The following is a 13,598-nucleotide window of genomic DNA, read 5'->3' as shown; positions in this document are numbered from 1 at the left end:
ACTCGCAAATCGACAAGGAGGGTCTGGCAATCGTGAAGGGAGTAAAAAAATTCCATGATTTCCTGTACGGGCGGCCCTTCACCGTGGTGACAGACCACAAGCCGTTGCTTGGCTTGTTTGCCCCCGAAAAGCAGACCCCCCAAGTGCTGTCTCCTCGCGTCCTCAGGTGGTCAATTTTCCTTGCCAGCTACCAGTATGCACTGATTCACCGCCCTGGGAAGGCGATGGGCCATGCGGACGCCCTCAGCAGGCTACCACTACCGGAAACAGGCCCCGACCCAGCACCTGCACAAGAGGTTATGAGCCTGGAGCTGCTTCCCGACCGCCCCATTCAGGCACAAGAAGTCGCACACCATTCCAAGAAAGATAGGGTCATCTCCCGGGTCCTGGACTGGGTGTGGAGGGGATGGCCCAGCAGCAGCCCCGGGCCAGAATTCGCCGGCTACACAACCCGCAAACATGAACTGTCAGCCCACAAGGGGTGCCTGTTATGGGGAAGCAGGGTCGTTGTTCCCCAGCCCCTCCGCAAAAGGGTCCTCACAGCCCTACACGAGACACACCCAGGGGTAGTAAGAATGAAAGCCCTTGCCAGGAGTTATGTGTGGTGGCCGGGGATCGACGGAGAGATAGAGGCCTGGGTCAAACACTGCCAGGCCTGCCAAGAATCCCGCCCAGATCCCCCAAGGGCCCCAGTCCAGTCCTGGGAGTCCGCCCGAGCACCATGGTCACGCCTGCATGTGGACTTCGCTGGCCCCTTTCAGGGGAAAACATTCTTCATAGTGGTGGACTCCTACACCAAATGGCTGGAAGTCGCACTGGTACCGTCCACTTCTACGTCCGCAGCCATCCGGGTACTACGCAGGCTGTTTGCAACCCACGGGCTCCCTGACACTCTCGTCTCAGACAACGGGACTGCATTTACGTCAGGAGAATTCCAAACCTTCACAGCGCAGAACGCCATCCGCCACATCCGTTCAGCGCCATTCCACCCGGCCACCAATGGCCAAGCAGAACGCATGGTGCGGACCACCAAGGACACCCTTCGCCGCATGACGCAAGGGGATTGGGAGTACCGCCTTGCCACATTCCTTCTAGCACAGCACAGCACCCCCAGCTCAACGACTGGCCGGAGCCCCGCTGAACTACTAATGGGTCGGCGCCTTGCAATCAGATTGGACCGCCTTCACCCTGATAGAGCTCAGGATGAGGTAGGGGTGGGGGAAGGCAGGAACCCCCGGACCTTTGAGGCCCAGGACCCAGTGTACGCAAAGAATTTTGGGGCAGGCCCTGCATGGGTACCCGCCACAGTCACCAGGGTCACTGGCCCCGTGTCGTACGAGGTGCTAACAGATGGGGGGCAATGCTGGCGCCACCACTGCGACCAGATACGGCGACGATTCCCGGGAGAAAACCAGGAGGAGGAGGACAGGTCAAAGGAGTCCCAAGGGAACAGTGGGGCAGTGAGGCCCATAGAGCAGCAAGGGCAAGCAGGAGAGGCAGAATCAGTAAATACAGAGAGGACCCGTGAGGCCGAAAGGACACCGGAACCAGAACTACGACTGAGCGAGCATGTTGCACCAGACCAAACAGCCCCATCACAGCCAGCATCCTTGGAACGCGAGCCAGAACCTGAACCCCAGACCAGGGAACACCCCAGGCCGCAACGCACACGTAGGCCGCCGGCATACCTTGAGGACTATGAATGCGACCTCCCGGGCAGGACTGGAACTTAGAGGGGAGGGGTGTTATGTACTGAATTGAATAGGATCCAAACTGCAGCAGTCTGATTGGTCCTAGAACAATAGGATTCAGAATGCAGCAGTCTGATTGGTCTTAGAACAATGCAGCAGTATGATTGGTTGGCAGGAACCACCCAATCATGCTCCAGATAGAAGTGAATCCGCAACCTGATTGGCTTACAGTAGAATTCCAGAATTAGCCAATCATGTGCAGCCCATTGTGTAAATAATGTATATAAAGCAGACCCCGCAGACATTCATTCATCCCTCCTCACCACTATGAGCTGAATAAAGAGCATGAAATCACTTTGCGACTCTGAGTATATTTCACCGCCCCCCCTCCCCGCTTCGGAACAGCGTTCCGAAGTGGGGCGGCTGGGGCAGGTGTCCCCGCCCCCACTCCCCGCTTCGGAACAGCGTTCCGAAGTGGGGCGGCTGGGGCAGGTCTTCCCGCCCCCCCTCCCCGCTTCGGAACAGCGTTCCGAAGTGGGGCGGCTGGGGCAGGTGATCCCGCCCCCCCTTCGGAACAGCGTTTTAAAAGCGTTCGCTGCCGACCCCAGCATTTTAAAATCTCCCCGTGTCCCGGGGAGATTTAAAAATGCTGGGGGTCGGCAGCGCTTCGCTCCCGACCCCCAGCATTTTAAAACCTTCCCGGGACACGGGGAGATTTTAAAATGCTGGGGTCGGCAGCGCTTCCCTCCCGACCCCCAGCATTTTAAAATCTCCTCGGGACAGAGACTTCTCTGCTGTCCCTTGGAGATTTTAAAATGCTGGGGTCGGCAGCGAACGCTTCGCTCCCGACCCCCAGCATTTTAAAACCTCCCCTGGACACGGGGAGATTTTAAAATGCTGGGGGTCGGCAGCGCTTCCCTCCTGACCCCCAGCATTTTAAAATCTCCTCGGGACAGAGACTTCTCTGCTGTCCCTTGGAGATTTTAAAATGCTGGGGTCGGCAGCGAACGCTTCGCTCCCGACCCCCAGCATTTTAAAACCTCCCCTGGACACGGGGAGATTTTAAAATGCTGGGGGTCGGCAGCGCTTCCCTCCCGACCCCCAGCATTTTAAAATCTCCTCGGGACAGAGACTTCTCTGCTGTCCCTTGGAGATTTAAAAATGCTGGGGGTCGGCAGCGCTTCGCTCCCGACCCCCAGCATTTTAAAACCTTCCCGGGACACGGGGAGATTTTAAAATGCTGGGGGTCGGCAGCGCTTCCCTCCCGACCCCCAGCATTTTAAAATCTCCTCGGGACAGAGACTTCTCTGCTGTCCCTTGGAGATTTTAAAATGCTGGGGTCGGCAGCGAACGCTTCACTCCCGACCCCCAGCATTTTAAAACCTCCCCTGGACACGGGGAGATTTTAAAATGCTGGGGGTCGGCAGCGCTTCCCTCCCGACCCCCAGCATTTTAAAATCTCCTCGGGACAGAGACTTCTCTGCTGTCCCTTGGAGATTTAAAAATGCTGGGGGTCGGCAGCGCTTCCCTCCCGACCCCCAGCATTTTAAAATCTCCTCGGGACAGAGACTTCTCTGCTGTCCCTTGGAGGTTTTAAAATGCTGGGGGTCGGCAGCGAACGCTTCGCTCCCGCCCGCCAGCATTTTAAGATCGCCCGGGGCAGGCGGGGGGAAGGCAGGCGGGGGGAGCAAAGACTTTTGCCCCCCACCGGCCTTCAGAAGAGGTCCTCTTCTGAAGGCCGGCTGTGGGCGAAAGTCTTTGCTCCCGACCGCCAGCATTTCCCTATGGGCTTTCGTCTTGCGATGCAAGCCCATAGGGAAATTCGTCTTGCGAAGCGCCTCCAAAACAGAAAACCCTTTCGTCTTGCGGGTTTTCCGTCTTGCGAGGCATTTGTCTTGCGGGGTACCACTGTACTGCTCTTATTGCCCAGACTCCAGAACATGCACTCAGAAAACTGGGTCTCGCCAATAGGACGCCTGATGCAAGCTAATGACTTTCTAAAAATCCTAGAATGGTCATCTAGTAGCCAGAGCCCCTATCTCTTGTAACTATACCCCTGCACACACACACTCTGTGTGTGTGTGTGTGTGTGTGTATGTGTGTGTGTGTGTGTGTGTGTGTGTGTGTTGGTTGAGAGCTCTTTGCTGCATAGTGTATTCAATAAATTTGTACATAGAAGTTTCTGATTAGACTATCACAAGCATCCTAATGGAAAGTGTTCTTATACTGGAGGAAGTCAGATCTGCAGTGAGAACTATAGCATCTCCAGTCTCTTGGGGCATTCTCAGCAGAGTTTAATTTCTGCCAGTGGTCACCAGGCTTCAGCCCTGGCATATTTTCAGTGTTTGGGCTCAGTCTTGAAACATAGGAAGTAAAAACAAAATTAAATGCTCCTAAGCAGAAGGTGAGAAGGGAGGCTGGTCACCTGACCTCCAGTTCCTGAGTCACGGCTGCATACTGTGACAGGGGTGAGTCTGTGTGTTTCCAACCGCGGCCTCAACACTTTCTTTCCTCTTCCTGTCCCAAGATGCAGCAGCAATGCGGGTGACCAAAGGTGGAGAGTATATTTTCTATCCACTCCTGAGGTACAGATAATATTTTCTTCACCACTGGGGCAGAGAGTCCCCATACATCAAGTCTGAAGAGAAGGGCCTTTCTATATTATATAGAATGTTATTTCTGCTATGCCTCTGCAAGGAACAAGGACATCATTATTACATGTGAAGATACCCTTGAAGATGACTCGGAAACTTCAACAGGTCAGATTACTGGCTGGGGTTATCTTTAGAACTTATATAACCCAAAACACCTGCATTGTTTGCCAGTTCATTTCCAGGTTCAATTCAAGGTGCTCATGCTTGTGTTTATTTAAAGCCCTAAATGATTTAGACTCCAAATAATCTGAGAGATCACCCTCCTTCCCTACAGACCCTATTGGGTGTTAAGATCAGCAGGGGTGAAGATCAGCCTCTTGATAGTTCCACCACTCTCAGAGGTTTGGTGGAAAATGCATTATCTACAGCAGCCCCTGAGCTGTGAAATTCCCTCCCCACAGAGGAACACATGACAACTTAACTGTAGAGTTTTCAGTGAATGCTGAAGATGTACTTTTTTACCCTGGCCTTTGATACCTGAGATATGTGTTTTCAGGACCCACCCTAATCATGTGACTGTAATTAGCTGTAACTGTTTTTAATAATGAATTTAAAATGGTTGTAACCCACCCTGGGACCTGCTGGCGAAGGGCAGGTAATTTAATACCCCATTCTATTACAACAACTGAGGAGATCTGTTTGCTCACAATGTAGAAAACTGCATGACAACCCACTGCATATGTATAATGATGAAATTCTATGTGGATTGGCGTAGGAGTTGGCAGAAACAGGTTTAAATGTGAAAACAGTCTCCTAAAGTACATCTACGCATCTTAATGAAGGGGCAAATGTGTGTCTATATTAACATAATGTGCATGGTACCAGTGGCACACAGCGTTGGCATACTTGTACATATAACATGCAGAAAGCTCAAAGTCCAATGAATCTGCTGTGTTTCAGATCTCATATTCTTTCCAGCATATTTTAATTTAAAAATGTTGTAAATAACTGCAAAACACATTTACCAATGAAATTATCTAATTTGTTAATTAATGATTAAGGCCAGACTCTGCTTATTTCATGAAATAATTATAGATATTTCCAAACAAATTATAGATTGTTTCAAGCAAAAAAGTATGACGGCCTCCCAAACTGACATGAAGTTGCAAATTAATGCCTAAAACAAATAATGGCAGATGAAGCATTTTGCAAGGATTAATTAGGCTATAATTATATGCTGAAAATGGAGATACACTCAGCCAAAAAACGCATCAGCAGCCCCTATCCTCCTTACCTGAGGCATTAACAACTTTCTCTTTTAAATACTTCATTGCTATTAAGGCGTCTTCATCGTCAGAAATAGCAAAAAGGTTGGAAGGCACGACTCCTGTATATCTTTGCCTATAGTTTGTTGAGACCTCCCTGTTGGTGAACAATTTTTTGATATCTGCACCAGTAGGACATGGGGCCTGTATTAACAGATGAATATAAATTGCAGTATTATTGTTTGATTACATCATACAATTTTAAAAATTGTGGTGTACTTTTCTATCACAATACATTAGCTAGGAAAAAGCAATGACTCCAGCAGCGGGTGCGCACAACAAAGTCACCAAACGTGTGGGGAAGCTACTTGTATTTCTAATTTGCTCTGAAACATTGAAAATACGCTCTGGATGCCACCAGTGTGGGAGTAAGGGCCTCCATCTTCAGGTATGTGCAGTACCACAAGGAAGCAGGTAGTCCTTAAGACATTCCATTTCCAGGTTAATTAGGGCTTTAACAGTCAAAAACAACACTTCAAATTGTGTGGGAAAATAAAGAACTGCAATGGCTACCACTTTAAGATATGGTAAGATAAAGCAAAATTTATGGGAACCAGACAGTAATCTAGCAGCAGCTGCATTCTGCACTACCTGTGGAACGCCCTCCCATCAGATATCAAAGAAATAAACAACTATCTGACTTTTAGAACACATCTGAAGGCAGCCCTACTTAGGGAGGTTTTTAATGTTTGATGTTTTATCATGTTTTTAATATTCTGTTGGGAGCCGCCCAGAGTAGCTGGGGAAACCCAGCCAGATGGGCAGGGTATAAATAATAAATTATTATAACAATAACTGAAGTTCCCAAACAGCTTTCATGGACACCCCATATACTGCATTGCAGTAATATAACCTAGACAGATGGAGGTCAGTCAAGATCAGGTTTATTTTGGGAAAACTGCAGTTAGAGAACCAGCTGAAATTTAGTAAAATGCACCTTGAACCATTTGTACCACTTGGGCGCTCACCTGTAGAAGTTTACCTAACAGAGGGATCTAGGAGGGATCTATCTCCCCTGCTCCAAACCTGGTCTTTCAGAGCATGTACAACTTCACTACATCTAAATCTCCTTCTTGTATGGATTAAGTCCTCAGTTTATTAGTCCCATCTATAGCATTTGTATAGCACAAGTGCTACTCTGTGTGTGGACAAGCTCCCATAATTGGAGATCTATCACCATGACAACAAACCACTTTGAGGGGTGTTTGTTTTTTAACAATTAAATGGTGTGTGTGTGTATTGTTGTTGCTGTTTAGTCGTTTAGTCGTGTCCGACTCTTCGTGACCCCATGGACCAGAGCACGCCAGGCACTTCTGTCTTCCACTGCCTCCTGCAGTTTGGTCAAACTCCCGTTACTAGCTTTGAGAACACTATCCAACCATCTCGTCCTCTGTCGTTCCCTTCTCCTTGTGCCCTCCATCTTTTTCAACATCCGGGTCTTTTCCAGGGAGTCTTCTCTTCTCATGAGGTGGCCAAAGTATTGGAGCCTCAGCTTCACGACCTGTCCTTCCAGTGAGCACTCAGAGCTGATTTCCTTCAGAATGGAGAGGTTTCATCTTCTTGCAGTCCATGGGACTCTCAAGAGTCTCCTCCAGCACCATAATTCAAAAGCATCCATTCTTCGGCGATCAGCCTTCTTTATGGTCCAGCTCTCACTTCCATACATCACCAGAGCTTTAAGTATATGGACCTTTGTTGGCAAGGTGATGTCTCTGCTTTTTAGGATGCTGTCTAGGTTTGTCATTGCTTTTCTCCCAAGAAGCAGGCGTCTTTTAATTTTGTGACTGCTGTCACCATCTGCAGTGATCATGGAGCCCAAGAAAGTAAAATCTCTCACTGCCTCCATTTCTTGCCCTTCTATTTGCCAGGAGGTGATGGGACCAGTGGCCATGATCTTCGTTTTTTTGATGTTGAGCTTCAGACCATATTTTGCACTCTCCTCTTTCACCCTCATTAAAAGGTTCTTTAATTTCTCCTCACTTTCTGCCATCAAGGTTGTGTCATCTGCATATCTGAGGTTGTTGATGTTTCTTCCGGCAATCTTAATTCCAGTTTGGGATTCATCCAGCCTTTCGCATGATGAATTCTGCATATAAGTTAAATAAGCAGGGAGACAATATACAGCCTTGTCATACTCCTTTCCCAATTTTGAACCAATCAGTTGTTCCATATTCAGTTCTAACTGTAGCTTCTTGTCCCACATAGAGATTTCTCAGGAGACAGATGAGGTGATCAGGCACTCCCATTTCTTTAAGAACTTGCCATAGTTTGCTGTGGTCGACACAGTCAAAGGCTTTTGCATAGTCAATGAAGCAGAAGTAGATGTCTTTCTGGAACTCTCTAGCTTTCTCCATAATCCAGCGCATGTTTGCAATTTGGTCTCTGGTTCCTCTGCCCCTTCGAAATCCAGCTTGCACTTCTGGGAGTTTTCGGTCCACATACTGCTTGAGCCTTCCTTGTAGAATTTTAAGCATAACCTTGCTAGCGTGTGAAATGAGTGCAATTGTGCGGTAGTTGGAGCATTCTTTGGCACTGCCCTTCTTTGGGATTGGGATGTAGACTGATCTTCTCCAATCCTCTGGCCACTGCTGAGTTTTCCGCACTTGCTGGCGTATTGAGTGTAGCACCTTAACAGCATCATCTTTTTAAATTTTAAATAGTTCAGCTGGAATATCATCACTTCCACTGGCCTTGTTATTAGCAGTGCTTTCTAAGGCCCATTTGACTTCACTCTCCAGGATGTCTGGCTCAAGGTCAGCAACCGCACTCCCTGGGTGTACAAGACATCCTGGGGTGTACAAGACTTTCTGATATAATTCTGGTATAATTCCTCTGTGTATTCTTGCCACCTCTTCTTGATGTCTTCTGCTTCTGTTAGGTCCTTACCACTTTTGTCCTTTATTATGGTAATCTTTGTATGAAATGTTCCTTTCATATCTCCAATTTTCTTGAACAGATCTCTGGTTTTTCCCATTCTATTGCTTTCCTCTATTTCTTTGCATTGCTCGTTTAAGAAGACCTTCTTGTCTCTCCTTACTATTTTTTTGAAATCTGCATTCAATTTCCTGTATCTTTCACTATCTCCCTCGCATTTTGCTTGCCTTCTCCCCCCGCTATTTGTAAGGCGTCGTTGGACAGCCACTTTGCTTTCTTGCATTTCCTTTTCATTGGGATGGTTTTTGTTGCTGCCTCCTGTATAATGTTACGAGCCTCCATCCATAGTTCTTCAGGCACTCTGTCCACCAAATCTAAATCCTTAAACCTGTTCTTCACTTCCACTGTGTATTCATAAGGGATTTGACTTAGATTGTATCTTACCGGCCCAGTGGTTTTTCCTACTTTCTTCAGTTTAAGCTTGAATTTGCTATAAGAAGCTGATGATCTGAGCCACACTCAGCTCCAGGTCTTGTTTTTGCTGACTGTATAGAGCTTCTCCATCTTTGGCTGCAGAGAATATAATCAATCTGATTTCAATACTGCCCATCTGGTGATGTCCATGTGTAGAGTCGTCTCTTGTGTTGTTGGAAAAGAGTGTTTGTGATGACCAGTTGTTCTCTTGGCAGAACTCTATTAGCCTTTGCCCTGCTTCGTTTTGAACTCCAAGGCCAAATTTGCCAGTTGTTCCTTTTATCTCTTGATTCCCTACTTTAGCATTCCAATCCCCTATAATGAGAAGAACATCCTTCTTTGGCATCATTTCTATAAGGTGTTGTAAGTCTTCATAGAATTGGTCAATTTCAGTTTCTTCAGCACTAGTAGTTGGTGCATAAACCTGGATTACTGTGATGTTAAAAGGTCTGCCTTGGATTCGTATTGAGATCATTCCATCATTTTTGAGATTGCATCCCAGTACAGCTGTCGCCACTCTTTTGTTGACTATGAGGGCCACTCCATTCCTTTTATGGGATTCTTGCCCACAGTAGTAGATATGATGGTCATCCGAACTGAATTCACCCATTCCTGTCCATTTTAGTTCACTGATGCCCAGGATGTCAATATTTATTCTTGCCATCTCATTTTTGACCACATCCAACTTACCAAGGTTCATGGTTCTTACATTCCAGGTTCCTATGCAATATTTTTCTTTACAGCATTGGACTTTCCTTTCGCTTCCAGGCATATCTGCAACTGAGCATCCTTTTGGCTTTGGCCCAGCTGCTTCATCAGCTATGAATCTACTTGTACTTGTCCTCCGCTCTTCCTCAGTAGCATGTTGGACGCCTTCCAACCTGAGGGGCTCATCTTCCAGCGTCATAACTTTTATATGCCTGTTGTCTTTGTCCATGGAGTTTTCTTGGCAGGGATACTGGAGTGGCTTGCCGGTTCCTCCTCCAGGTGGATCACTTTTGGTCAAAACTCTCCACTATGACCTGTCCATCTTCGGTGGCCCTGCACGGCATAGCTCATAGCTTCTCTGAGTTATTCAAGCCCCTTCGCCACAGCAAGGCAGTGATCCATGAAGGGTATATATGTGTGTGTGTGTGTGTGTGTGTGTGTGTGTGTGTATAAAATATCTTTATTGCAGTCCAACGACCCATAAGATGGATTCAGAATAAAATACAGATTCATACAGACAACCCCCCAGGGAAAGGGAGACCAAAGTGTTATTTGTTAGTCATGGGTATGTTGATCTTTGATTTGTATGACTACTGAAAGAAACTTTGCCACGGCCACTGTGATATCATTGGACTTGTCATCCAGAAGATATTTGATATAGTAGACTTCAGATTGACCTGGCTGATTTGCCAATAGTGGTTTAATCAATAGTTCCCTAGCTTGATCATATTGTCCGCAATGCAATAAAATATGCCTCATGCAGTCAACGTCCTGAGAGCATACACAGATCCTATTTTGATAAGGGATACTTCTCAGTTTGCCGTTTAACACTTCTGATGGGAATATATTTAATCTGGCTTTGGTGAAAAGACACTGACATGTTGGTACAGACAAATTTCTAAGATATGCAGGTGTCTGAAACTCAAACCCATAGTGAATACCTACTGCTAATGGGCCACAGACAACATGAGATTGAGATTGGAGATCACTATGTGATATGTCCCGGAGCCTTTGCCTCAGAGATTCAAGGGCAGTATCATTGCCCAGATGGTACAGGAGAGAAGGTGGAATACCAATCAAAGTGGCTTTTCTAACCATAATTTTCATCCATGAGCTGGTAAACTCCTTGTTGTTTAGGTATGGAAGTAACCCCTTCCCTAGGCCAAAGACTGAGATCTTGAGCCAGTATCTCAGGGCAGCCCACCATGCTTTAGTTGATAGAGGACATTCACCTGTTTCTAAAAATAGTATTGCATTTGGAACACAATTTGGAACTTGTAGGAGGGACCGGAAAAACTTTGCCTGGAAGCCATTGAACTTGGAGAATGAGCCATTGAAACAGATGTTTGAGGCATAGAGGAGTTGAGAGACAGATTTTGCATTAAATACCTTAATGGCTGATGAAACATAATGGCCTCCGCTTGTATAAAAGAATCGATGTATAGCCAGTTTGCTTACCTCCGCCTTTTGATAGGCAGTCTGCCAATGATGTTTCCAGGACTTGGAATGATGGGATAGAAGACCTAGATACCGGAAGAATTTGGTCTGCTCTAGTTTGTGACCATCCAGTACTCATTTACTCGGGGAGAATCTCTTCTCCACCAGGACTTTTGATTTTTCATAATTGATGGATAACCCATTACCAGAGCAGTAGTCTGAGAATTTCCTTAGTTGGTAGTTCAGGCCAGGTATGGTTCGGGAGAGGATGGCCGCGTCAACCGCATACAACAAGAGAGGGGTCTTTCTCGTCCCTATTTTTGGAAGATGGCCATCAGGGTCCATTAAGCTTGCCTCTAAGTCATTCAGAAACAAACTGAACAAAGTAGGGGCCAAAATGCATCCCTGTCTCACTCCCCTATCCTAAATGGTATGTAAATTTTGTTAAGTAAAATAGTTCAGATCCATGAGCCTCAACTAACTTTCACAGGGATTCTGAGGAACTGAGGCAAATATTGATGGCAATAGATGGAAGTTCTAGGTCTTATTGACAAATTAAAAACTGGCATTGCACTGAGTCTAGATGCCATCCACTCAAGAGTTCTTAAAGAACTCAAAGATTGATAGACTTACCAAGCATACAGAAGAGCAAGTCTTGCTGAAGTAGAACCAGCATGACTTCTGCAGGGGCAATTTTGGTTTCCCTAATATTTTTAATTCTTTGAGAATGTTAACAAACATTATAGAGGTGATCAAGTTGACACTATGTACAGTAATTAAATTTTCAAGAAACTTTTGACAAAGTACTACATCAAAGACTTCTGAGAAGCATAGCAGTCATTGAATAAGAGGAGAGGTCATGCTATGCATCAGAAATTGGTTAAGGAACAGGAACCAGAGAATAGGAATAAGTGGGTAAGTCTCTCCATGGAGTAATGTAGAAAGTGGAGTCTCCCACTACTTTGTAGTGAATGTAGCATGTGAGGGTAATTAAAGTCACCCATTACTCAGAGCAAATATCCTTACTGATATCAAGAAGAGCTGTTTTATAGTTCTGATTCATTTCAGCAGGGCCTGTGAAAGAGAACAGGATTGTGCCCTTCGTGATCTCCACTAGCGGACTTATGTAGTCCGATCCAATGCATATTTGTTGAGATTTAAGTCTCACTGAGTTTAGTGAGGCTTACACTTAAGTGGAAGTGCATGGGATTGCATCCCTAACTTCTGAAATTTATTTTTTACTTGTTTTTAAGCAAAATTCTGTATTAACTTTGGTGCATTAAAGAATTGCAAATTTTCCATTGTTGCAATGAAGTCACTTTCTCTGTGCTCTTTGATTTCTCTACATTGTGAGTTTTCATTCATTCAGTTTCCATCTTCACCTGATACTGCTGGCCAGCACAGAGAATGAGATGGTCATAAGGCACTTTTCTCCCATTGGAAACCAGCACATGTTTTGCAGCTCTGTCTATGCCAGTCATTTTTCCAACCACAACATTAATCCATGAACTAAGTGACATCAGTGCGTAGTCATTCTCATTAAAACAATGGCTGTGAAAAAAGAACATGTGATTTTTTATTAGTTGACTGCAAGCATGAATTGTATACATTGTATTATTCCTTTTGGTTACAAATTTCCAATCTTCCCACAAGTTCTGATATAATAGGCTATCAACAGTTCAAAATTAAGGTTACCAGCTGCAGCGTGTGAAATGGTGAGCTACACCTGATGTCTTAATGTTCAAGTGTAAACAGTTATATGCATGTGTTCCTAAGCTAGAAAGATGCATCCTTCTCCCCTCCAGTCTGTGAGTTTTAAATTCTAGGAACATTGGGGTTATGGGCTGAAACCTGAAGAATAGAAGCTCATTCAGACTTTTACACTAACAACATTGTAAAAGGCAAATTGGGGAGTGATCTGGTAGGGACAGATGACAGGGATCACAGGAAAGTAGGAAAGCCAAACATGACAACTGTCCCTGTCATTCATTACACAAACCAGCCACATAACAGATATATATTTCACAATTTGAAAAGAATGCTTACATTTCAGTCTGTCCAACATTACTGAAAATGATTTAAACAAACCTGTTAGATAAAAACCGGTTATGTAGACAATTTGACTCTGCTTTCCCAGGAAGTCCATGAGTTGAAATCAAGGTTAGGTTGTTAAATTTCAGATGTGGACTAAATGAGGGGGGAAAGGGGGGAAGACCAAATCAGATTTGTTGAGGTAACACTGCTGAGACTTAGCTTACGTTCGTGTTTAGTACTTGTAAGCAGTTGACTTCCCCACCAACTTACGAGTTCTTGGTTGTTCAGCATTTCATATGCAATCATGCAAAAGCTAAAGGTATATGATTTGCCAGTGTGGTCATTAGTAATCTACCGTATTTTTCGTTCTATAGGACGCACTTTTTCCCCTCCAAAAATTAAGGGGAAATGTGTGTGCGTCCTATAGAGCGAATGCAGGCTGCGCCGCTAAGCCCAAAGCC

At 45.7% G+C, this 13,598-nt stretch overlaps 1 protein-coding gene across 7 annotated transcripts in view; it reads right to left on the bottom strand.

Annotated features, from left to right (window-relative positions):
• CFAP61 (cilia and flagella associated protein 61) overlaps positions 1-13,598 on the bottom strand; it is a 126,294-nt gene that overhangs the window by 34,292 nt on the left and 78,404 nt on the right. For 6 of the 7 annotated variants that reach the window (XM_028738344.2, XM_028738346.2, XM_028738349.2 and 3 more), the window contains 3 exons: positions 13,192-13,290; positions 12,486-12,654; positions 5,580-5,754 (listed from right to left, as the gene is read on the bottom strand). In XM_028738344.2, coding sequence (XP_028594177.2) covers positions 5,580-5,754; positions 12,486-12,654; positions 13,192-13,290 — 443 coding nt within the window. The remainder of the gene's footprint in view (positions 1-5,579; positions 5,755-12,485; positions 12,655-13,191; positions 13,291-13,598) is intronic. The other variant, XM_028738347.2, reaches the window with a different exon arrangement.

This window comes from Podarcis muralis, chromosome 8 (genome assembly GCF_964188315.1).
Source record: "Podarcis muralis chromosome 8, rPodMur119.hap1.1, whole genome shotgun sequence".
NCBI lineage: Eukaryota > Metazoa > Chordata > Lepidosauria > Squamata > Lacertidae > Podarcis > Podarcis muralis.
Note: the sequence above shows the minus strand (reverse complement) of the source record. Positions and strands in the feature narration are given on the sequence as shown.